This window comes from Vicugna pacos, chromosome 10 (assembly GCF_048564905.1).
Source record: "Vicugna pacos chromosome 10, VicPac4, whole genome shotgun sequence".
NCBI lineage: Eukaryota > Metazoa > Chordata > Mammalia > Artiodactyla > Camelidae > Vicugna > Vicugna pacos.
Window position 1 is genome coordinate 39786194 of NC_132996.1, and position 27006 is coordinate 39813199.

Below are 27006 nucleotides of genomic sequence, written 5' to 3' on the forward strand. Positions count from 1 at the left end.
CGTGATATAAGCAAGATTTTTATTAGTGAAGTTAAAAAAGTAAAACAATACACTCCCGAGAATTGGGAGCGGGCCAATCCAAGAGAGGAAAAATGGTGCCATTCCCTCGTTTTCCTTGTTTTTGTATCCTGATTTAGTGATTGATTGATTGCTTGATTGACAACTCAGGTTCCCTGCGCTCTGATTGATTGACATCAGGTTCCTTGTGTTCTGGATTGTTCCTTTCCCCTTCCTCTCCTCCTGCCCAGTGCTCATTTCTATCTAAGCTACCTAACAAGTTCATTTATCACCAGAAAAAAATAGTAACTATGCATAAAACCTTAGACTGCACGTTATTCACTATGGGGTTACATAAAATAATAAAGAACTTAAAGAAACTACTTTAAAGTCCAAAAACAAATTGATTAAATTATATGGCCGTGTAAAATTGAATACTAGCTGCCATTAAAAAACACGTCTGGAAGATAGTAAATAAGGGAAATGTTCATGATATGTCATTGAAGTAACTATTATACCAATTTTACACACACACCCACACACATGCACACGCTAAATGGTGGATTACAGGTGGTTTTTTTTTTTTTTCATGCTTTTTTGTACATAACCCACGTTTTCCAAGCCAGACATTATCTTGTCAGTACATATGGGGTCATATTAAAGATGAGAGTCTATATTGAGGAGTTCTTGATCCCTCTGCTGACCCAAGCCTCCAGTACTCATTACTTATGCCTGGGAGGCCCTGGGGAGTGTCTCTGGTACCTCTCACTCAGTCCCTCCCATTCTTTCACTCCACCCAGTCCTTGATGTTTCTGCCTGTCAAGACCACTTGAGGGCAGCACCTCACCTTTACCTCTCCAGCCTGTGGCATTTTGAACATGGAGAACCATGCTAAGAAAATTGCAGACTTTAGAGAGGCAATGCAGCTCTTCAATTCTCAAGGGAACGTGATGTGGAAAAACTATACTGTGTTTGATGACTGTTTTATAGGAGTAGCCTTTTTAAATTCTGACCATTCTTTTTAAGCATATGTAATAGGATGTAAAAATGGGACCCTTCCCCTCTCCTTTTTGGCTAAGACTCTAAAATATTAAGTGCCAATTCCTCTCACATTATAAAGTGAGGTACAAGACCACCAAAGCAGAACTTGTGTAAGAGGTGTCTAGAAACCAGTGTATCACTTCCAGGCTATGAAAGAGGTTGGAAAGGTTGAGAGAATTTTGATAGAATATATGTGGCAGTAGTTGTCAGTGTGATTTGTGTCCTGCCCAGCTCATGTCTAAGGAAAGGCATGTGTCAGCAGGGCCAATAAGAGAGCTTGGTATGTATCCTTCCAGATTAGGGGCTGGGCAGGTTGCTGTCCAATTCCTGCTGAGAAATGTTCAATGGCTTGTGGCCAGATGACTGCTCTGATAGTTGAGCAAAGAGAGATTGATGCTTTGGAGAGGTCTTTCATGTCCAGAGTTTTTCAAGACAAAGAATGTCTGAGTATCTCCCCTATAAGTGTTCCCATTCATGAGTAAATTAACAAGCGGATGGATGGTCTTAGACCCAGATCAAGGGAATTTCTGGAGAGGAGAAGTGACACCCAGAAGAGTGCCCACCACTAGATTCCTAGAGGCTGAGAAAAATGAATTCAACAGCCCAATCTGAGAGGTACATTTACCCATATCAAGAGATCCCAAAAAATAAGAAGTGGGAAGTTCTTTCAAAACACATGAGAATGAGTCATCATTAAATATTTACCAAGTACAGAAAACACATATGCCAACTCAGCATTATCAGACCAAAAACAAACTTCCTACTCCTTACCTCTCCTCTCCACCTCTATTCCCAATCCTAGAGGAGCCAGAGGCATCCTCATGAGCGAGGAAGGAGGAGCAAGAAGATAAAGATGCAAAGCACACCTCTTCCTTTCTCTGTTCTAGAGAAGAAAAACTTTAACCTTAAAATGTAATGTTTTGAACTTTTACACAAGACAGGAATTTTAAAATACTGAAATGAGAGAGAGATTAGAAGCTAAGGACTTAGAGTGAGCAGAAAATCCAAGGCAGGGACCTGAAATTTCATCCAAAGGGACACGGAGGAATTACCCAGAGTCAGTTTTAATAGAGAGAAGGGCTGGGAGAATACAGTTGCTTTCCAATTTTATCCCTTGAATGTACATGCATCAGTACTTAAGCTAACTTACAATTATATTACTATGTTATATCCCTTAATACAATTTCTTGGAAGTGCTGAGATGTTGCACATGTCACTAACTAGGTCATCCCATTAGCAGCTTGGGTGAGTTGGAGTTCTTGAATGGAGGTGGATTTAAATTATTTGATGGTATCATTTTCAGATGCCTTCTCTCCCCATAAGAGGAAAGTATAAAGCATTTTGAGCCATACAGCCTATTTCTGTACCGCACAGGTTAGGAAATTTTTCCCGTTAGATTATCTTATTTGCTTTTCTCAATATTACTGATAAGTATTGTTAGAATAATTATTTTATAGATGAGAAAACTGAGGCTCAAAGAAGTTAAATGATTTACTCTGAGGTCAGATTTCCACTTTTGATAAAGGTAGATTTGCTAGCTGCAGACCAATTCTTTCACCAAAAACAATTTTAAAAGCTGGGGGAAAATATTTTAAAAATCTGTTTCAAGTCATTGGAGAGCTATCAAAGCAGCCAGTACTTGAAGGTCCAAGATCTAAAAGCTGAGAGACTATATTTGGCACTACTTTTCTGCGAGAGGCATTTGCTAATTAATTAGCAAGCAGTGACATGGAAGCTAAGAAACTGGACTGAAAGCCGCAGCTGAAAAGCTGAGAAACTGAAGAGTACTTTTAGCAATTTTATGGGGCCAGGGGGAATGAGAGTACAGGAAGGGAGAAAAGTAGGAGTCCAGGGTCCCCATGGAGAAGCCCTGGTTCACACTCATAGCTTTCCTTTGGGATCCCTAAAGGGCTACACCTTAAAAGTAGAGGTAAAATGGAAATAGATCAGCCCTCACAAAGCTAAAACATAGCTTCAAATTAATTGGCTTAATCCATAATAGGACTAAGACAGTCTTCCTATGCCATTATATTCTTCCTGCTAGAAGCAAAAGCTCAATCTCTCTGGAGGAAATTAAAATCATCCAGAAGCTATGAAGAACCTCTGATTAGGAGATTAATGATTCTTTACATATGGATAATAAATTTCTTTTTACAAAGTTCTCCCACAGTACAATTCTTACAATAACCCAGTGAAGTAGATTTAGCTCCTTTTACAGATGAGGAAAATTATTTTAAGACTTTATCAAGAATTCCAAAAAGTGGTTACTAGGTTCCAGGTGTGTTTGACTTCCTTTGTATCTCATATTCATAGGGTTTTTTTTAAAGAAGTGTAAGGATGTTACAGATTTCTGAAGCTACCAAAATTGCTAATATATATTTAAATCAGTTTTTAGCATACGTTTGACAAAAAATAAATCCTTGTTGAGAACACGAATTTTGTGTCCTTTTATTATCCAGCTGAGTAACAAATTAGCAAATCATAGATGTATATTATATAGTAAAATAAAGACTAGACTGAAATAGACTACAATATCTTTATACGTTTCCTAAAAATTAATATATGACCTCTATTACATGTTCCATTAGAGAATTCTAGGATTTTTAATTTTTTCAGTTTGCAAGTGAACTTAAAAATGAACTATAAATCTGCACATTTTGGTGTGTCATTACTACTGTTTAACTCCAAATGACAAAATAGGCAGATTAAGAAATGCAGGCATTCTGGCAACCCACTTTTGGAACATTCTTCAAAAGTCAGGAAAATACCATCTATGTTTCTAACTAATAACTCACTGATTAGGAATTATGAACCATACTTTTGGTTCAATTCTTTCCTCATGTTTTAGTAACTGTTAACATATTCCTTGAAGCTTTGAAGAAAAATATTTAAAATGCATGAAAGCTCTAAAACTCTCAGGATTCCTCATTTACTAAATATCACAAAGTCAGAGCTTAGAAGAAAGAGCTAAAGTCAATCATTAAATATTTCCATTATCCTGAAGATGTGAATTATAATGGTCATGTCTCTAATATTTTCTTTAGTGTGCTTTAGTCACAGAGTGATTTGAAATACTATCATTTAAAAATTCAGTAACTATGATTCTTTACTGTGATCAAAGTTGTATGAAAATAACTGGATATAGTATGCATAATTTGCTGTTATTTGTTATCTATCATGGTTTGTTTAATAGATTTCCTTGCAACCAAACACACTACCTAACCAATATTTCACTACCTAACCAATATAACTACAAACTGCCTAACCAATATTTCAGATGGGTTCAGATTAGCTGACTTAGATCTGCTACAGTCAAAGGTATATGTAACTGTTGATCAGCTATTAAAATTTATAAGTAATATAAAAATCTGAAGTAGCATGAATTAATCTTCCTAATTCTATTTACTTTATAACATAAAATGAAATAAATTTTTAAGAGTTTTTAAAATACTTTCTTTTGAGATCTAAAAAGAATTAAGTATCTAGTGGTCTGATGAAATAAAACATGTTAAATGGTATACAATTTGACTATTAATGTGAAAAAAATTAAGAGCATAGTTTTCGAAGAAGCTGATAAAAGAATGGAAAATTGGTTGAAAATATGACCCTTAATATACCATTAACAGAAATGAAGTCACTGGGAGAGAGAGCTGATGGGGCCTAAGATTCTGAGTTCCTTTTTGGACCTATAGAGTTTGAGATACTTGGCAGGGCTACCACGTTGCACAGCCCCATTTCATTCTACATGAATGGTGCCATAAGAAGTTACACAACACTGGCCTAATTTATGGGACATCTAGATGGAAATATCCAGGAGGCAGCTGGACTTAAAGAGGCAAAAACTCAAGACAGATGTCAGGGTCTTAGAATTGCAAATATATGAGTCATATGAAACAAGAATTGAAGCCATGACCATGGATGACATTTTCCATGAGCAGATAGCAGAGAGAAGAGGGCCAAAGACAGAAGTCCGAGGAAAGTGTTCCTTTGGTGGGTAGGGGGAGGAAAGAAGGCAGTACTGGGGAGTCCAGCTTTACCTGTGTATATCAGCCCTGCGCCCTGTACTACCCCGCTGACACCACATAAAACCCAGTGCTTGCAACCTTCATTATTATAGTGTTGGTCCTATAATGCTCTTCTTGACCTATCTTACACCATTTCCTACCCATTTCCCCACCCTCGACCCTCATGCCGGGCCTTCCTAATTATAGTCTCACATTATACCTTGGAAATAAAGTGCTTGGGACTGCTTTTACAAATTTAACTTTGTGCGTCTCTCAACTGCCTCAGTTTGAATTCTCCCCTTGACAAACTGTCTCCTGGTAACCTGAGGACAACCCCTGGGGCTGCATGCTTGAGTACAGGGCTTTGCAAGTGGCACCCCCACCAAGTTCCCCTTGGTCCCATGAGTAGGACAGATAATCTAAAACAAAACCAGCATCATGCAATGCCATAGAAAGGAAAGAGTTCCAAAGAGGATAGTCACTTGGGAATGGGTTTCCTAGTGCCTGTAAAAAAAAAAGTCCCAAATTCTTTGCCTGGACCTAAGGATTATACCCAAGCCAACCTTTCTTGACTTAGCTTTTCCTATTTCCCTGCAAGACACTACACAGGAAACTAGGCTACTTGCTCTTTACTAGGTATGCTTCAGGCTACTACTCTCTCTTTTGCTCAGGCTAGCAGCAGAGACAGCTGGTTTCCTATTAAATTTAGGACCAAGCTCAGCCCAAATTCAGTTGGTAAGTAAGATACTTTAGAAATAAGAGGATCTTAGGTAACAATATGGATCAGCTCCATAATGCCCATCAAGGTATTTTAAGTGATCATAAAGGTCATTTTACTCAAGAAGGATTGTGGAAAATAGAGTCAGGCTAGGACTAGATCTATCCATTGGGTCAAGCAAATTCTCTATGAAAACCAGAGTGGTCAATGAATTGTATGGCATCTGAATTATACTTCACTAACGCCATTACTGAAAAAAAAAAAAAAAAACAGTGGCTAGAGTATCCAGGTACAAGTTTCAAAGACTAGTGGTCCATTAAAGAATAGGAGTAGAGAATATTTGGCTGCTGTCCCTCCACAACCAGGTCTTCAAAGCAACAGCTGGCCCACAGGCCCCTGAATTGATGCTCAGATGCTTTCGGGATTAGGACTGGCAACTGTCAGATGCTCAGTTGCCTGCTGACCTTCGCCAGGGCATCACTGACAACATCAAGGTCATGCTGCAGCTCGTTCATGGCGCTGGTTATGCTCTTGGTGTCTTTCAAGATCTGAATACTCCGTGTATATGGATTATACTTCACTCCAAATGGACGCCTGATTGTTTTGGTAAATTCTCTATTTAAGAAAACAAATGAGAAGCAATCAATTTCTAGGAGGAAAATAATGAAAACTAAACAGTGTCCATTAGACAAAAAATTAACATATCTAAATCCTGTGCATACTTCAAGTTCTTTCCCAAATGCCATTAAGCTTTCCCTGTTACCCCAGCTGGAATGAATTGCTCCTGAAAAAAATGCAGAACAATGTTTTTTTTGCCCGTTTCATCTATATCTCTCAAAGGCTTCCTAGTTGTTTTATTTGTATACAGTTTATTTTTCGTATTACATTATAAACTCTCTATGGGAAGGAATGGGAAGAAACCAATTTCTCAATGTATCTGATTCGTAATTGCAACACTGAACATCATGATAAACAACATACCCTAAATATTTACTGTGATAGGGAGATAAGTTACAGGCAGAAGAAGCCTGGTGGGCTTCTAATTATCCAGCTGCTTACTTCTGTGACTTGCTACCATTATTGGACCTCTTTTTTGCAGAGGAAAATTAAGGCATAAGGAAGATATACTTTACCTCATTTTCTCCTTTGCATCTTCAAAGCTTTCAGATACAAAGTAGACATCCTGAAAAGTTGTGATGAGACACTCCTGTTTGCAGGTAATCTTGGGATCAAAGGGCTTTACTTTGGCATGTCCAGAAAGAGCATGCTAGAGGACAAGGAGTCAGTGAATCAAAGAATATTTTGAAATTTTGAAATTTTCATAGATCACAATCCACACGCAACTGCCAGAAGCATACCTCTGAATGTGTTACTAATGCAATGGGCCGAACCTATAATTCCAAACTTATTTCCTATGGTTCTATTTAATCCAAAATATACTCCAGCAAAATAAATGGCTTACTGTTCCCTGTAAATGCCCCAAGATCATCTCCATTGTTCTAAAGCTGTTCTCCATGTAGGAGGTGCCAAAGGGTCTTTATTTATTCCCACATTAGGGCATCTACTTTCTACCCTGCACACTTATTCCTATACATGACTTGCACCCACTACCAGGTGGTAGGCTCCTTGAGAGCAAGACTGTACCTTGGACAATATTTCTTGCATATCCATCACTCAATAAACATAAGTTCATTCCTTTATTGGATAAATAATAAATCTCAAAGAATTCCCTAGAAATTACTGAAGTTATTGCTAGCACACCAAAAGCGGTGAGGAAACAGCAAGACTTTGTGAGCAAAAGCTTTAAAACACTTTTTTTTTAACTTAAAAGATCTATCAATCCTCTGAATAGACATTTATATAATAGATATTATATATCTATTCAGAAAACTTAGGAAATAGAGAAAAATGCCTCTTAGGTAATATTTCCTGCCCCCCCCCAAGTATTTTCCACAGTAAGCTTTTGTTCAGATCCAAAACTTCCAGGTCGTATCAATTATATTAAGTGAATATGGTTATGTGCAAAGATTTACAACTCTTACTTTGAGTTCACTGATAGAAGAAAGCAAGCCAGCACCAAAGACTCTTAGCTGTCCCTCTTGTTTACACAGACCAAACTCCACAGTGAAAAAGTAGCACTGCAAAAAGATACCAGTATTACTTTCACATCCTGAATGACTGGATTTAAAGCAAATTACAACTCTTAGTCACTGACCCAATGTACCCTGGAATAGACTCCAAGAACCCCAGACTAGCTCACAAGTAGTTCTACAATCTGGCTTCATTCCAAACTAGACTTCTCAAACTTCTGTTCCTAGAACTCTTATACACTCTTAAAAATCACTGAGGACCACAAAGACTTTTTGTTTATGTGGGTTATAATTAGCCATATTAACCATATTAAAAATATAAACTGAGAACATTTTTAAATGTTCACTAATTTTAAAATATAAGCCATTTTATAGTAACACAAATAACATTTTAATCAAAAGTAACTATATTGTACAAAACAAAAAAAAAAGATGAGAAAAGTAGCATTGTTTTACATTTAATGTCTGACTAAATATTGTTTAATGTCTGGCTGGAAAACAGATGGATTCTCATATCTGCTTGCTTTTAATCTGGTGCAATAGGTTGTTTTGGTTCAAGTATATGAAAAAAATTCACCCTCATACAGATAAGTAGCTGGAAGAAGGCTGAATATTATAATAGCCTTCTCAGATAATTGTGGATATTCTTATTTGATACTACATCAAAACTCAACAAGTAGTAGTTTCTTAAAGTGCAGCTGCAATGTGGAATCTGAAACCATATCTAAGAACTCTGTCTCTTACATTGAAATCTACTTTGCATTTTGAATAGATCTTTCCTCCAGGACTCTGCAAAAGGGTTTCAGGGACCCCCCCCAGGGGTCCCCAAACCACAATTTGAGAAGCACTGTTTTAACCATCCATAGTCTATTTGACACCACCTCCCCCACCCTCACACACTCTGCTCCAGCTTCTTGTCATTTCCCCAGATACACCAGGCACCTCCTGTCTGTCCTTGGGTGCACTCTTCCTGAGATGCTCTTTCTTCTTTTCCTGGCACGTGAAAACATTAATCATCTTCCCTGGGCTAGTCCAGATGCTCATCTTCCTGAAACCTTCCCCAAGCAGTTCTCCGTGCTCCCAGAGCACTCTGCCTAAACTTCTCTAGAGACTTATTCTCATTCTAACATAACTGTCTGTGTATAAGTTCCTTGAAGGTAGGAACCAGGCCTTACTCATCTTCGTGTTTCCAGCATATTGTCTTGTACCTAGTGCTCAAAAATAGTTTTAGCATCATTTTTAGGGAACCTGTCATTTTTACTAAAAAGAAGAAGACATACAAACTATTAACCTAATTGTACTCGTGTTCTCTATTTCTCTACCTTTTTTTAAAGCTCATGTTTTCTTTTGATAAACCTTAAATTTTTCCATCCTCTTTTAATGTTATTTAAATTATTTAAATTAAATTAAATTAAATTAAATATGAGCAAAGACAAATTTTCTAATGGTCATCTTGAATACATCTTTTTAAACCACACAAATGCCCACATCCCACCCCAGTTAAGAATTACTAATGTATACAGCTATTTCCAGATTTATACCGTTGCCAGTTTTTGAACAGCCTCTTCTGAAGCTCCAAGAGAAGCCAGGCCAATTTCTTGGGAGAATTGAGCAAAACTAGGTTCAGCCAAAAGAGGGACATGACCTAAGAGTTCATGGCAGGTATCTCTGAAAAAGAGGTACAAACATCACAGTCTGTTGCACTGTGATGCTTAACATAAATGCACAATCAACCATTCAATCAAATCAAAATCTGATCTTACTTTTACCTGAATTGACCAGGTGGTATTACTTTGAAAATGGACCACAAAGGACACTATTACAGTAAAGAAACTAATTTTGTTCAAAGCCTTGGACACTCACACACACACAAGTACACACAGATACAGACATCCACATCTCACCACTCCCTCCACACACAAATCAGGTCTCTGCTCAACGTCACCATCTCAGCAAGTCCTTCCCTGATCACCCTTTTCAAAACAAAAACACCCACACACACCCCGACCTCTATCCCCTTTCCCTGCTTTATTTTTCTCCATGGCACTTACAACCAACAGACATTCTACATACATATTTACCTGTTTGTTTATTATCTATATCCCCCATTGGAATATAAGCTCTATGAAGGTAGAAAATTTTGTCTGATTGTTTTCAGTGTTACATCCTCTATGCTTAGAACAGCACTTGGCACCTAGCAGGTTGTCGATTAATAATGGCAATAATAATGGCCAACATGTACAGAGAATGGAGCGGGTATTACTACGTGCCAGGCACCACTCAAACTGCTTTACATGTTCTAATTCACTTGATCTTCACCAAAAACTCATGATGTAGGTACCATACTGATGAACGGACGCTGCAGTAGAAGTACTTACGGCTCTGGAGTATAGAGGGGATCTGAACTGTGTCTCACATACTGTGTACAGTGAAAGACTCGAAAGGCTAAACCTGATAAGAAATCTCTTGGTGATAAGTAACCAGCCACAGGACGGATGGAAAAACCTGTGCGCTCTGCAAAGCAAAGGAGAAAACAGAGAAAATCTTTACTGCGAGTGGGTGTGGGATTTTTGCATGAACATTCCCATGGATACAGAACTATCTCATGAGCCTGTTCCATTTTCAAGTGGTTCTTTTAGCAAAATCTTCCCCATTTTGAGCCCAAAGTTTGCTATTTCTATCCATTTGTCCTTTACTTAGGGCCACATAGTAATCCCTCTATTACACACGATGACCTTCAAATACTTGAAGCTGTAAAGTCCCCTAAAATTCCAGGTTAAACATCCTAAGAGTCCTTCAAATTTTATTTCTAGGATACATTTTCCAATCCCTTTATAATTCAGCTCACTTTCTTCTACACTTGCTCCAGGTTATGACTTATGACTGTCCCTCTTCAGAAGTGGTGCCCAATACTGGATCCAATTCTCCAAGACAGGAGAAAAAAATTCTGACCTCCTGTACAACTGAACTTTATTCCTCTATTAAAAATTCTGTCATAATGAAAAACAGAGTCCAACATTCCCCTTAAAATCAATTAGCTCATTACCTTTTAGAAAGTTTGAGACATCTTCCAGTTGTGGGATATTATCTTCCCGGTATCCACAGTATTTAGAAAGCAGAGGTAAGTTTTTGAGATACTCCCTGCAGGCATGGGTTGGGTAAAGTTTGTTGAGCTCTCGGAACACGGTTCCCCAGGTCTTAATCTCCTCTTCAGTGAATTCAACCTTAGGAATGGGGTCTCCACTGATGAGATAAAGAGAGGAAGTTATTTTGAATTATCATTCAATAAACAGTAGCACTTATTTTCTATTTACTAAATGAGTATAATTTACTCTATTCATTTAGTTTATTATTTCAAAGTTGGATAAGTTATTTTTATAAAACTTACTGTTTATAGTTCATAGCCAAGTCTGCAAAATACTTTCGTCTTTTACGGTAGACATTGTCTTTGAAGCCCTGATAATTAAAGAAACGTTTTTAAATATCCATACTAAAAATACTAGACAAATGATTTAAAAAATATTTCATTATTATTTGAGTGATTATGTTGAAAGGCTGCATAATTGTTATTTTGAGCAAGCACTGTTTAGAAATATATTTTAAAGTCAATGTTATAGGACAGTTTAATATGATAGTGGCTACAAAGATAAAAGATATTATACATACAAAAATACTGCAATAGCTACAAAAATAGAGTAGTTCTGAAGAAAAAGAAAAGTACCACCCTAATTATACACATGGCTCTTTTCCAAGGGTGAATTTTTTTTCCTAATCATTTGACTATACATTCAGTTATATTTTCCTGTAAACTAATTAATAACACAATGATAATTAATAATACTTGAAATCATGGCAACTGAATCCAACCTCAGATTTTATTACAAAATGCAAACATATTCATAATTTGCAGAAGCAAATAATGATAATAAAAAAAAGACAAAACAATAACGTTAGAATTTATACCTATGAAAAACATTTAAGAGAAAAACAGACAAAATAAGGCATCAAAAAGCAAATCTTCGGAGGATCTAGCCAACAATACAAAATAGGAAAGACAGGAAGGACGCTTGAAAGGAGAGAATGAGACCCGTGTTTAACACAGATTTATAGGCCTTTACTCTGCTCCTGGTCTTGTGCTGAAATCCAGAGAAACAGAGCACAATCTGGGTCTTCAGGCGGTTTACTTTAACCAATTATTATGAAACAATTTGATAAATGCCTTATTAGAGGTATGCACAAAAGAGAAACTCATAATCCAGAGTATGTGAAAGAGGGTAGTGCAGGTCAGGAAAGGGTTCCTACGCTAAGTCTCAAAAGAGGAGTGGAGAGAGCAGGGGTAGAGTGGGTCAGGGGGGTGCAGGACAGAAAGCACAGCACAAGGACAGCGCAGAAGTGAAAACCAGCATGCTGCACCTAAGAAAACACAGACAAACCACTGCTGCTGGAGCCTGGAGAGTGAGGTGAAACACGGTAAAAGCTAGTTAGTGCCTGTGAGAGCATGGATTTTAGTCTTTCGGTAATAGGAAGCCACTGGGATTAAAAAAAAAAACAGCTTTATCAAGATTAAATTCACATATAAAATTGACATTTTGAAGTGTATAACTTTGTGGCTTTTAGTATATTCAGTGTTGTGCAACCACCTCCACCATACTTTCAGAATATTTTATCACCCCAAAAAGAAATGTACCCATTTGCAGTCTCTTCTCATTTTCCCCTCTCCCTCAGCCCTTAGCAACCAGTAATTTACTTTCTGATTCTATGAATTTGCCTATTCTGGACATTTCATATAAAAGGAATCACACAATATATCACCTTTTGTGACTGGCTTCTTTCACTATGACAGTGTTTTCAATGTTCACCTATGTTGTAGCATGTATCAGTATTTCATGTTTTTTATGGCCATTACTATTCCATGTTAGGGACATACCATGCTTTACTTATCCATTCATCAGTGGATAGACATTTGGGTAGCTTCTACCTTTTGGCTGTTATGAAGAATGCCTCTATGATTTTTGTGTGGACATATGTTTTCAATTTTCTTAGATATGTAACTAGTGTAGGTGCCATTGATGATTTTTAGGTGGAAGAGGGGTAATGGTCACACTGAGGCTTTAGAGCATTCTAGTGACTATGTGGAGGGTGGGTTTGAGGGGGCAAAGCTGGAAGCAGAAGACCAGTTAAGGGCTGTGGTAGTAAGAATAAAAAAGGAATAAATTTAAGAAATATTTAAGTGAAAATCAGCAGGACTTGGTAGTAGGTCAGTAAAACTGATTTACATACCTTTCCATAAACATGCCCCAGATTTTTTTTGCCTCTGAAACTTTGATCATTTTGCAATGAACTATCCTTCCTCTCCTTGCTTTCCTACCAAAATTCTTTAAGGCCAATTTAAAAGGTTGCCTTTCTCTGATCTCTTCAGCTAGAAGTGTTTGCTGTCTTATGCATATCTTTAAGCAGTCTGTTCGTGCCACTTAGCACACATCATATTTAAATTCTGAATATGTTTACTTATAAATGTGTGCTTTACCTGTTCAACTAGACTGTAAGCTCCCTGAGGGCAGGTACAGTAATTTACTAATTCCAATAATTACTCGATAAGATGTTATAGAATAAATGGATCAGTCAGCTGGGGACTAAGGCATAAGGTCATATTCATGCAGCTAATAAGTGGTAGAAGCTAGATTAAATCCCTGGTCTGTGAACACCGCAGCTGAACTTTTTCCCCTCCTGGAATCCTAGAGCTCCACAAGAAATCATAATGCTCTGGACTTACTAATTCTCCAACTCATGCCTGTACTGTATCCCATATAATTTTCCAAGGAAACAACTTCCTAATTCATCAATTATGCTGGAAAGCATAGGTGATAAATCTTTCTCCTTCTTGTCTTTACTTCCCTCTTCAATAACCTATGCCCATTTTAATAGAAACTGACTGCAGATAGTCTTCACTGTAGTATAACTCTTGGAATAGCTCTTAGTAATAGGAATTCCAGGCACAGACAGATGTTCTGCAGCCAATGAAATTATGCTCTTTAATCACTTGGTCTCAATTCCACCAACATGAGGGACTAATAACACTTCCCAAAATCCAGATTAATCAAGATCCTATTTAGTCTAGGATAAGTACTTTCTCCAAAAAAGGAATAAAAATTGCCCTTAATTTTTTAGTTTGCTTTAAATTATTTTCATGAAAATATTTATTAAAAATATTTACAGGATGGTCAGCATCCAGTTCAGATCCATACATCAGAACTCTGTTGGCACAATGGTCCAGGTCAGAAATCTTCTTTGGAAACCAAGGGACAGCTTCCATACCTACAAAATACAAAAACCACTAACAGCGGGAGAGACAATCTTAAATAAGGCAATAAGGAAGAAGAAACTAAGAAAGTCATAAACGTATCTGGATGAGATTTTTAATTTTACCTTCTATGTTGAGGCAAAATGTATACAAGGAAATTGCTCTAGTTCTAATATGTAAATCTTACTCAAAATTTTTGTACTTAAAAGTATTTTGAGCCTTGATTTCCTAAATGTTAGAGAAATGATGTACTTTAGTAATAGACCAAAAATTCAAAAAAAATTTAAGCCACATATTTAGTTATCCTAAAAAAGTAGATAAGGGTGCACAACTTTACAGATCAAGGTGCAAATTTAATAAAAACTCCGAATGTTTATCTTTGTTGATGAAAAGGATCTTAGAGATCATTTACATCTTTGCCACTCTGATCTTCTCACCATCCCTCAGACATACAAGCCTTGATAAAATTCCATGGTTTTGTATATGCTGCTCTTCTGCCGGGAATACCTATCCCACTCTAATCCCTGCTCCACCTCATCCTTCTGCTTTCCTGAGAATATCCTTTTTCTTCAAGACCTAAATCGAATGAGCCTTCCCTGACCCTGTAGGTGGAGCTAATTCTCTGTGCTCTGGGTTCCTGTGATACTATGACTCTAATTCTCTAAAAGCTTTTACTATGTTTTACTATAATGTATCTGTATATGGCTGTCTCATAGAAAAAGAACGGGAACAACTCTAGGGTAGGACTATTTATTTTTAAATCTCCATTTCTTTTCCTTTTTTTCCTTAATGGGGAGGGGCAGGTAATTTTTGGCTTATTTATTTGTTTTTTTTTAAACAGAGGTAGTGGGAATTGAACCCAGGACCTTGTGCATGCTAGGCATTCACTCCACCACTGAGCTATACCTTCTCCCCGTATCCGCATTTCTTAGTAGAAACTGACTGACACAAGTTAGTGGTCCCTAAATATAAACCAAACCATTTAGACTCCACAAAACTCTTCATCTTATAGATGAGGTAACCAAAATCCAGAGAGGTGAAGTAATTTATCCAAGATAACTTGTCTCCAATGGAAGAGAGAACACTAGAACTCAATCCTTCTCGCTCCAGTTTAATGCTCTTTCTAACATACCCAGAAGAGATATTCAAGAGATTTAGCAACAAATACAACAGGGCACCAATCACTCAAAATAGACACAGGCAGAGTTCCAGGCTCTGGCTCTGCCAGGTGTTAACCCTTTAGTTGCTTGTGGTGGGCATGGGACTCCCGGGGAGGATGGGGGTCACACAGGCTTCAGGCCTGGTGGGGAGCACTCAAGGGACTCAGGGAGGAAGCTATCTACCAGTCAGAAATGGAATTAGTATGTCGATATTTTAATAAATTATAGCCATACAAACCCGTAACAGATGAATATCAGCCCTGATTACACCCCAAATATTGTGACATAATCTGAAAGGATTATTTTAAATTGGGTATCATATCTAAAATGTAACATTTATCCATTTGTCTTTTGCACCAAGTAAACTACAAGGATTTTTCCACAATAGATCTTAGCCTATATCTTTGCTATCTGAGTATCTGAAACCTTAGAAGGCTTTATTGCTTTTTCTTTTGGTTTTGGTGGAAGTGAGGACAAGGAAGAATGCTGTATTTCACATATAGAGTACTTCACATCATAGATGTCAGCAATTGTCAACAGGCTCACCAAATTCAAATTCACATAATATCTGCTAGATATTTGCCTTGTGAGAGTTCTAAGGGCTCAGGGATTGTGAACGGGAGGTTTGTGAGATCAAGAAATGCTTGATGACTTGAAAGTTGAGATAACTTAATGGATTTCTAACTATTCTGAATTCTTCCTTATATTCGAGCTTTCCTTTTCACTTCTCTCGACCTTGATAAAATGTTGCTTTCTAATTTTTCTTTAGCATTTTGAGCAATTATGTTTTCTTCATTATCAGACTGTAGGGAATTTGAAAAGACAGACTTTTATTTTCACTTTCATACTTTCAATATAAACATAAGATTGGACACACATTATGCACTTAATCTTATGAGTAGTAGTTTCACTTTTCAAACTTACCATCTTCCTTCACAGTAAAATTATCTGGTAGGTTCACAGAGAGAACATTAGTATGAGACTTCAACAGATGAAAAATATCATTCAATTGTTCTGTATTGATATCACAGTCAACAAAAATCTCAAATTCTGAGTTTCTTCTCTTTGATTTTCGGGACTCGATATGTAATAGGTTCACATGCTTCTCCTGTGGAAAGCAGAGAGTGAAGATTACATATGACTGCCTCAAACGGTTATAGTCTCTGAGCTCCCATTACCACTAAAAATCAACCTCAGCACTTGCCATGACAGACAAAGGGGAAAAGGGAGGGAGGGAGCCACTGGAAAGGGACCTGTTTTTGGTGCTGTCAACAGCAAAGTAACTCCCCCTAAATATTAGGTACTATTCAAAAAAAGTTTGAAAAATTCATTACACCCTCCAGAAACTAACAAATAAATTAACACTCACTAGAAAGTCCCTCAGATTACCAGAATTGATTGGCCTTCAAATCAAAAGACCAAGTCTCCTAGATAAAAAGAACCATTTGAAAATTCCCTAAAATAAAGGCTAGTTTTTTTTAAGTGGTAGTAGTGTTAGTACTTTAGAAAGAAAAATTTCCTTTGCAAAAAATGCATTTAATAAAATTAGATGAACAGCTTGAACACAGAATATTAAAACCTCCAATCTCCTAAGCAATAAACTTAGTAACCCATGCCAGCCTGAGGTATGAGCGCCATAGATGTAAACCTGTAGGGGCAGCATATCTTCTCTTACCAATTTGGGTGCTGAGGAAAAGCCCTGGTGACATAATCATGAAACATAAGAACCAATCACCCAACAGTTTTCTTCATCTAAAAAATGAGAAAGTTAGAGTAGATGATCTCCAATACTAATCAGTTCAATCTAAATTAACCAAGTGAACACCCATGTAGCCATGTAAGGGCTGTGAAGCTTAGAAAGAAGGGCAAGACATACAAGGAGTTTATAATCTGATTGGCCATTACATGAAAGAATAAAAGAAAATACAAGCGCTGAGTGTTCAGGTGCAAAAGATGTTTGGCAAAGAGAAAAAGCATTATAAGTTAGAGAAAGTAGACGGTTCTGTGGAGCAGATAGGAACTCAAATGAGTCTTAAAAAATAGAATAACAAGACAGAAGGGAAGAAGTAGGATTCTTAACAGGAGGAACTGTATGTGACTGGAGTACAGTGCTGTACACCAGAAATTGACACACATTGTAAACTGACTCTACTTCAATAAAAACATTTTAAAAAATAAACAGGAGGAACTGTATGAGCAAAGGTAGAATCTGATAAGAAAGGAGAGAGAGTGTCAGGAAACTGGAATAGGTAGGGTTTATCCTGGAACATAGAATTTATCATGGAATCAATAGAAAGCCAGTTATAAAATACATTGGAACTGATCAGGAGTAAAAGAGAGTTTCATTGAATCTATTTCTTATGAATCTTTATAATTAAGAATGCATTCATAAATATTTTCTGAATGATGACTTGAATAAATATAGATCTATAAATTATGTTTTTGGAGAAAAAGACAAAATGTCAACTCTTCCTAAATTAATCTATAAGTGAATGCTATCAAAATCAAAATCTTGATGAATTTGGTGAGGAAATGAAACTAAACAATTTCAAAGTCCATCCAGAAAAAAAAATTTAGTCAAATTTAGGAAATTTCAGATTAAGTTAAAGTAATAAGTGAGACATTTCCTATCAGATATTTCAGTTACAGAAACAGAGGCACAGAAAGGTTAAGCAGTTTGCCCAAAGCTACACAGCTAATCAGTGTCAGAGCTGGAATTCAAACTCAGGCTGTCCAGCTCCATAGTTCATGCCCTTAAAGACTGTGTTGTAATCCTGTTGTACAAGAAAGGGAGAGTCAGAATAATGGATAATATGGTCTTTCTGAACAAGATTTACATAATCTTAATAATGAAAACACTAAAGACTGATAGAGTCAAAAATTGGGGTATAACAAAATTGGGAAGATGGAGGGAAGGGAACTTGAGGGAGCCACTGGAAAGGGACCTGTGTAAAGAGAGCTAAATCTTCACTTCCACCAGAGAAAATCAATAGGTAATATCTACAAATGGAAAAATCAAGAAACTGCAGCAGAATAAGCATATTGTTTATAAACATGGAAGTAAATACTAGAAAATATAGTTAAAATAGTTGAAAATGGTTGCCCTCTATGGGCTGAGGATAAGTAAAATAGGTGGGTTCACACCCACATCACTCACTATGCAGCGGTCAGAATGAATGAGATGGATACACAGCAGCATGGGTAGATCTTAAGAATATAGTGCTGAGTAAAAGAAATATGTATTGTACAATAACCTTTATATAAATTACCAATACATGCACATGCAAAAACTCAACATCTAAGTAACATAAAAAAATAATTCAATGGCATTCACAGCTCAAACACATCTGAGTAGTTGCCTATCAGAAGAGAGAAATGGAGATTGAATGAAACAGGAGGAAGCTGTATACATCAAAGAGGACAGTGTCCACATGACATAAGCAATATGATTAGCTCAACCCTCTGCACCTAAGTCAACAAAAACCCTCTGCACCTAGGTCAACAAACTAAATGGAGTTTAGGGATGAAGAGAGATGAAGCAGAAGACTGCTGTTTTCTTTATAAACTTTATAACATGGGTTTGACTTCTTAAACCATGCACAAGTATCCACTGATTAAAAATAAAATAAAAAAGAAAGTTGATGGAAGAAATATAGGTATACTATTTAAAGACTCAAAGATAATCAATAGAAGAGCTTAAAATAATCATGTAATCATCAAATTTGGGGAGGAGTAGAGGGAGAAGAGATGGAGGTGGTATCAGTATCTTTCACAATATAGAGTAAATAAATATCATATAAACTGACAACGCAAAGAGAGAGATCAGAACAACTTTTAGATATTATAAAATCACCACCAAAAGAACTAAAGAGCAGAGATAGTTAAAAGAGGTTGCCTCTAGGTAGTGGGACTGAGGTGCTTGGCTAAAAAGAACTGATGATTTTATCACAAACTCTTCGAGACTACTTGTTTATATTTAGAATTTTTAATTCTTTGAAATATTATATTCAAATGTCTACTTAATAGCATAGCATATATATATAAAGTTCATTTATAAATAGCTAACACTTATTGATAATTTACTCTGAACTACCCTAAGCACTTTACATATATTAACTTTATTAGTTCTCACAATGACCCTATCAGGTAGGTAGGGTTCGTTTTATAGATGCCAAGATGAAGCACAGAGAAATTAATTAATTTACCCACAATCACACAGTCAGTAAGTGACAGAGCAAGGATCTGAACTCAGGTGGTTTGCCTACAGAGCCCACAAAGTTAACCCCAATGATGTTCTAATAGCATAATTTAACCAGTCCTATACCTTAAGTAGTTTGTTTATAATTCTTAGCTTCTATAAATAAATCTTTGTGTCCCTAAGCACTTAAACTAGGTTGTCTCACAGGTCAATGATATCATAGTATATGGTACTCCTCTTTCAGTTCAGTTTACACACATGTAATTATTTATTGACTACAATTATTTGTTTAGTGTCTGTCTTCTCCACTAGACTATTCACACTGTAAGAGCTGACACTATGTGTCTACTTTATTCCGGTCTGCATCCCTCATATCTGGCAGGGCACCCTCCACTTGGCACGTACTCAGTAAATATTCATGTTCTGATGACTGAGCCTTATTTCTTTAAGACAGATTTATGGAAGTGGAATTACTGGGTAAAAATATGTGAACATTTTAAGACTCACAACATATATTACCAGATTGTTTTCCTACACATCACACCAATTTTCCCTCACACCAAAGGTGTATTTAAATGCCAAATGCATTGAAACTTTGATGGTAGGGAGCAGTATAATTTTTGAATCTTTGCTATTGCACTGTATATCATTTAATATATTGTTAATGTATCATTAAATATCATTAAATTGTAATATTTTATCTAATAAAATTAAAACTTGCTTCTCCCAAATCTATGAAGTGAATCTTTCCTCCATTTCTCTATTAGTTATTTGCATCTCCTCTTATGTATATTGTTTGTATCCTTTGCCTATTTGATAGAATTGAACAATATTTTAGAAATTTAAGTGCTTAAAAATTTCTGTAGTGCACTTCTGAAGAATTTACAAATAATTTTATAGACTCATTTTATAAGAGTTCTATGCAGAAATATGGAGAGTGCTTACCTGGAAAATTTTCAGTGCTTTTATAAGCCCTCCAACTTCATTCTTTAAGGAAAAAATGAGAGTTGCTCTTCCCTTTTCTAAGGAATGGTCTTTGTTTTCCTTATTGTCTTCAATCATAATGAATTTGGTATACTTCTCTAAAAATAAAATACGAAAATATAGAGAAGTTGTATAACGTAGACAATATTTGATAACATACACAACATTCGGTAACATTAACCAAGTTTTCGTTTCCTCACCTGTAAAACATGTATATGCAGATATACTTTGCAAGGCTGTAATGAGACCACAATAAGATAAATCATTGCCTAGCACAGTGCCTAGAATTTAATAGGCATACAATACAAGTGTAGTTTCCTTTTCTTTTTCTCTAATCTAATCCTTTCAGGGCATGACTTAAGCCCATGGGCTTCTTGCAGTCTTCCTGGCTATTGTGGCCTGAACTGGGCACTCTTCCTCTATGAAAGTCTACCTCCTCTCCCCCTACAATTTCAGCTCTTTTTTATACTGGGTCCGGTTTTTTTTTGTTTGTTTTTGTTTGTTTGTTTGTTTTTAAAGTTTCAGGTGTACAATATAGTGATTCAGTACTAAAAAGTTCAACTCTGGTAGTTTTTTTCCCCAAGTCAACGACAGTAGAGCATCAGTGAGGAGTTAACTTAAACCTCTGAAAACCAAATGATCAGAGACAAAGTTAAGCTTACCTGGACTATCGACAGGATCTGAACTACTAGGACCTATGCCTCTTTGTCAGTTGTAACCTGGTACCCAAGGTCTTAGTCCTGGGCTTGGGTGGAGGTGCTGAGAGGCTTTGCATAAGAGACTCCCTTTCTTTGGGGGTGTCTAAGGGAGGGTTCCCTTTATAGGAAGAGAAGGAAAAAAGAGATGTTGCCATTAGACGGAGAGGAAGGGAAGGAAAAAGAATGTGTCTGTTTCTGCTAGCACAGGAGAAACAAACAGACTTGGGTTCAGCTCTGAACCTCAGTTTCCTCATCTGTAAAGTTCAAGAAATATCTACCTCACAGAGTTTGCTGGGGAGGTGAAATTAGATAATATACAAAGAGGCTATTTCTAGCACAAGGGAGGCGCTCAAAAATAGTCTTTTCTCCACGAAGAGAATAGGAGGAAAGGAGAAGAGTGAGTGACCACAGGGGTACAACTTCACTTCCCAGGCCCAGCTTCCCACGGGCGTTTATCTCCCAGAAGGTGACCCTGACTCTTCCCCGAACCGCAGCATCCCCAAATTCGCGACGGTGGTCCCCGGTCCCGGGGGAAGGGGCCTCCGCACTCACCTTGGGCGCCACTAGCGGTGAGCTGGGTCTATCCGCGGATTCGCGCTGCCCGCCTCTTATAGAAGCGGGCGTCGGGGCGGGCCCATGGGCGCCCGAGGCTGCCGGGCGGTGGCCAATGAGAAAGAGGTTCGCCTGCCGGTCGTGGGGAGCGTCCGGGGAGCTGACCGCCTCTGGGTTCTGACTTTCCGCCAGCCTGCGCCGAGACTCTCACGCCTTAGTCTTCACGTGTATCTATCTGTCTGGTGTTTTAATTAAGTTGATGTTAGACCACTCTTAACTACAGAAGTCTGACTAATACTAAACAATCCAGCGTTGAAAATTCCCTCCAAACCAAGATAAGATTCATTATTGGCATAATGACCTCCCATAGGCTTGTACTGCTTCTCCCGGTTGGCGACCAAAGCAGGAACCACCTCCCCCGATCCCCAACACAGACAAATAGATAAGCATGCTATTTTAGCAGAAAATCATATGTTTACAACATGTCACAGAAGCCAAAAATTTGGACTAGGTTATTTACTGAGTGCTCAGTCCATCAGATCCTGTCCTGAAGGACTATATATATATCACACTACAATTTTTGCTTCAGTTCTTTAAAAGTCAAGTTTGTTGATATACAATTTACATACAGTAAAATTCACCCTTTTGAGATGTACATCTCTGTGAGTTTTGTCAAACATATACAGTTGTGTAACCACCAAATAGAATATAGAACATTTCCATCACCTCAGAAAAGCTCCCTTGTTTCAATCCTCTCCCCTAACATCCAGCCCCTGGCAACCACTAATGTTGTTTATGTCCCTCTACTGCTTCCTTTTCTGGAATGTAATATAAATGGAATCATGTGGTGTGTATAGGTTTTTAGTTCCTGGCACTTAACATGATGCTGTTGAACGTCACCCATTTTGTTGCATGTATCAGTAATTTGTTCCTTTTCGTTGTTGAGTATGGATATACTTTTAATGCAGGACATTTACAGCTTTCAAATGCATTTTTCCTTTTATCTACATAATAATTCTATGAGGTAAATACTATCCTCATTTTACAGATAAGGAAACTCAGATACAGGAGGCTCTATGACCCTTTTCTGGTACAGGCTAGTAAACAGAATCAAGAATCAAGCAAAAACATTCTGACTTTAAATCTGGTGTTCTTACTACAATACCATGAAAAGCACTGACCAAGTAGAGACATTTTAGAACTAAGCTGAGGTCAAAGATAGCTTTCCTCAAGTTGGGTCTATGGGAGGGATGGAACCTACTCTGTTAGAGAAGAGAGATGGGGCCAAGTCATTCAGTGAGCCCATCGCCAAAGAGATCAGGAGAATAGGTTGGGCACTGGCCCTGAGGTGGAGGGGCTTGAGTAGTTGATATTAATGAACCCTATCTAAGGTCACCTTGAAGGACTGAGCAAAGCAGACAAGTTTTCTGAGTCTCTCTAAACATACTTAGATGCCACAGCCCTGGGAGACTCCAGGCATTGGGGCTTTCCCATTTCTCTGACGGAATTCAGAAGATGACCCTGACCCTCCCCAAAACATCTCCAGCATTGTGCCTGGAATTCCACTAATTAAGAATTTCCATTGGACTCAATGATACAATTTAAAATAAATTCACATACTCTGAGAAGGCACAAAGAACTCTCAGTTGGAGAAAATATGTATTTGCTTGATTAGAAGTGTTTGCTTCTTAATACCAGAATGATATCACAGAGTGAAAAAATGACATTTCCATGGAAGCTATGGAAGAGGTAAATAAGTCAAGACACTCGAGAAAAGAAGCAATCTTAGTGAATGTATTCATTTCCCACTGTTACCGTAACAAACTGCCACAAACTTAGCCAATAAAAAAAAAGCACAAATGTATTATTTTAGTTTTGAAGGTCAGAAGTCCAAAATGGGTTTCACTGACCTAAAATCAAGGTGTCTGCAGGACTATGTTCCGTTTGGAGGCTCCAGAAGAGAATCTGTTTTCTTGCCTTTCCCTGGTTCTAGGCTTGTGACCCATGCATCCATCTTCAAAGCAAGTAATGTAGCATCTTTGAATTTCATTCTCCTGTCTTCCCCTATCACAGGTAAGAACTTTTGTGAATACTTTGTGGCTACCCAGATAATCCAGGATAATCTCCCCATCTCAAAATCCTTAATTTAATTACATCAGCAAAGTCTCTTTTGGCAGATAACAGTCACAGATTCCAGAGATTAGGACATGAATATCTTTGTACCAAAATGAGAAGCTTTGGGTGTTACCCAGACAGGAAATGGTGTTTCTCTTTATGTTTGTCCTATCATCTTGATCTGCAGAATCTATGGCAAAAGAGTTTTCTGACCCTGAGATATGGCTTTTGAGATATTAAAAGTACTGGTTCCATGAACGGTTAAAGAAAAAAAAAAAAGACAACTCACTGCACTGCCTGGATCTTCAGCAGAACATGTTTGAGTTCCAATCTCCAGTTTCTTACTTGCTAAACTGGCTTGATGGTGCCTTTAGACTGATTCTTCTATCTTCTGTGCCAGCTCCTTCTTTTCTTCCCTCCAGATATTCAGGTTTTCTCCAGGCAAGGACCTAGGCCCTCTTCTCTTCTCAGTCCATGTCCTTTTCCTTGTCAATGTCACTTCTCTGGTGTCTTTAAGTATCCTTGATATGCTAACAACTCCAAAATATATATTTTTAGCTCAAATCTCCCTTCTGAATTCCAAACCTTTATATCCAATAATTTATTTTATATCTCCACTTCCATGACACACTGGCATCTTACCATATTCAAAAGTGAACTTGGGAAAATGACAAGTGTTGGTGAGGAAGTGGAAATCTGAACCCTTGAACATTGCTGATGGGAATGTAAAATGGTTCAGCCGCTATGGAAAACAGTTTGGTGGTTCCTCAAGAAGTTAAACAGAGAATTGACAGATAACCCAGCAATTCCCCTCCTAGGGATATGTCCAAAAGAACTGAAAGCAGGTACTTAAACAAATCCTTACACACAAATGTTCACAGGAGCAATAATCACAATAGTCAAAAGGTGGAAACAATCCAAATGTCCATCCAAACCCCAAATGTCCATGGATGAATGGACAAAGAAGCTAGTAGATACATACAGTATGTATTCATACTATTCAGCCATAAAAAGAATGAAGTACTAATACATGCTACAACTTGGATGAACCTGGAAAGTGTTATGCTACATAAAAGAAGCCAGACACAAAAGGTCACATATCACATGACTCAATTTATATGAAATGTCCAAAATAGGTTAAGTCCATACAAACAGAATACAGTGTGGTGGTTGCCAAGGGCAAGGGTGTTGTGTGAAGGAGGGTATCAGGGGAAAATGAGAAGTGAATGCTTAATGGGTACAGAGTTTTCTTTTGGAATGAAGGAAGTGTTTTGGAATTAGAGGTAGTGGTTGTACAACATTGTGAAGGCACTAAATGCCACAGCACTGTTCACTTTATGTGAATTTCATCTGAATAAAAAAAAAGTAAGCTTGATCTCCCTGCCCTCCAAGTCCTCCTTCCTTCTTTCATAAGCTTCTCTCTCACTTCCTCCATCCCACGAATTGGGTCAATTTTGTCTCTTTTACTTCAATATATATTTGAAATGATCCACTCCTCCCCATCTCCTCTGCCACTGCCCTTGTCCAATCCACCATTATCTCTGAACTACTGCAATTACCTCCTCACTGGTTTTCCTTTTTCCACTCAGGTCTCTCCTTCTGTTCATTCTTATTTTAAAAATATGCCAAAAACTATCATATACAGTGCAATTTTTGCCACACTTTAAAAATGCTAACATGATTATGCCACTACTCTGATTAAAACTATAAAACGGCTTTCAATCATTCATAGGATGAAATTTAAGCTCCTTTCCATGATCTGTAAAGGCCCCAAATCTGGCCCCTATTCACCCCTCTTGCCTCTTACCCTATCACTCTCCTCTTCACTGCACTCCATCCACGGCTCTGTGTTCTAGTCCTTTAATCAAAGTTCCTTCCCACCTCAGGAGCTTCCCTCGTGCTTAACCTGAAGATCTCTCACCACACACACCCAACCCCTGCTTCTTCACCTGATTAACACTCTCATCCTTCAGGTTTTCACTAGAGGGTCAGTTTTTTGCCTGATAGTAAAACTTCCCCCAGCCTAAATTCGATTTCCCATTTGTCCCTTTCTCATACTGGCACTTGTACCAACCATTGTTACAGTTATTAGCATGACTATTGTTGACTATTTGTTTACTTATATCTCTCACAGGGAAAGAATTGTGTCAGTTTTTTTTTTTCTGTTGAATCTTCATTGGCTATCCCAGGGCCTGGCACATAGTAGTTTCTCAGTAAGTAATTATTCAGTGAATGACAACTGAATGCTAGAACCTATGTTCCAATATCTGTGCAGATATGCATTCAGTCTAGTATTTCTGTAGAACTGACTCCCAGATGTGGAATACTGCCAGACTGCCTTCCAAAAAGATTACACCAACCCACATAACTACTCTCAACGATGTAAAACAACTTCCTTATTCTAGCCAATTGTGTATGTTATTCATCTTAATTTTCAATGATCTGAATAGCAAAAACAAATATCCATAATTAACATTTTTCTAATTATTAGCAGGGTTGAGCATCTTCTCAGACATTTGCTCACATGTGCATTTCTTACATCACTGCTCATTTTTCAATCTGGTTATTTTGTATTATTTATATTCTAGATTCATCTCTAGATATTATGAATATTAACCGTTACATGCATTGCTGTCATCTAAGCCTCCTATTTGTCTTTAACTCCATTTAAGATGGCTTGTACAACTTTTTTTTACAAAGTCAAATCAATCTTTCAGGATGGAGTTTAAAAGGGCTTCAAAATCACACCCTTTCTCCCTCCTCCCAGTTCTAAGGTGGACAGGTGATTAATTGTAGTGGTGGGTGTGGGGGCAAGGACTAAAAGTGGAAGCAAGGAGATTGGTTGAATAACTACTGAAGGAGCCCAGCTGAGATACAATGGTGGATATGGGGCAGAATGGAGGTGAGAAATAGGACAAGCTGAGGATCTGCTTCGGAGATGGAGTCAACACATCAATTAATGGCAGGATCTAGGGGAGAGGAGTAGTAAGGGAAAGGGGGTTTCAAGGATGATTCTTAGGATTTTTACTTGACAACTGGGTAGGCTGTGGTTCTATTTACTGAGATGCAGATGGGGAAAGGGAGAGCAGGTTTGTCAGGGAGGAAAAAATTTAGTCTCCTTTTAAACTTGTAAGGCTTGAGATACCTC

At 37.6% G+C, this 27006-nt stretch overlaps 1 protein-coding gene across 2 annotated transcripts; it reads right to left on the reverse strand.

Annotated features, from left to right (window-relative positions):
* Positions 1–26327, reverse strand: TPH1 (tryptophan hydroxylase 1). 2 transcript variants are annotated; one of them, XM_072969637.1, is made up of 14 exons: positions 24148–26327; positions 23654–23807; positions 21744–21982; positions 21156–21309; positions 20455–20591; positions 16236–16419; positions 14065–14165; positions 11239–11306; positions 10897–11093; positions 10229–10364; positions 9392–9518; positions 7803–7898; positions 6894–7027; positions 1–6375 (listed from the first exon to the last, which is right to left on the reverse strand). In XM_072969637.1, exons 5-14 carry the CDS (start codon positions 20569–20571, stop codon positions 6201–6203), a joined length of 1335 nt encoding a protein of 444 aa, XP_072825738.1. In that variant the 5' UTR covers positions 20572–20591; positions 21156–21309; positions 21744–21982; positions 23654–23807; positions 24148–26327; the 3' UTR covers positions 1–6200. The 2 variants fall into 2 exon arrangements, with proteins under 2 accessions (XP_072825738.1, XP_072825739.1); XM_072969638.1 differs by lacking the exon at positions 21156–21309 and having other exon boundaries at positions 23654–26327.
* Between the last annotated feature and the right edge of the window lie 679 nt (positions 26328–27006).

What these genes read in the sequence shown, in the direction of transcription:
- TPH1 (XM_072969637.1), bottom strand. Translation starts at nt 20,571, where the DNA reads ATGATTGAAGACAATAAGGAAAACAAAGACCATTCCTTAGAAAAGGGA. An exon ending in CTTCTATCAGTGAACTCAAA is followed by an intron (nt 7,028 to 7,802) that starts GTAAGAGTTGTA and finishes CTTGTCCTCTAG; the next exon opens with CATGCTCTTTCTGGACATGC. An exon ending in GATGCAAAGGAGAAAATGAG is followed by an intron (nt 6,376 to 6,893) that starts GTAAAGTATATC and finishes TTTCTTAAATAG; the next exon opens with AGAATTTACCAAAACAATCA.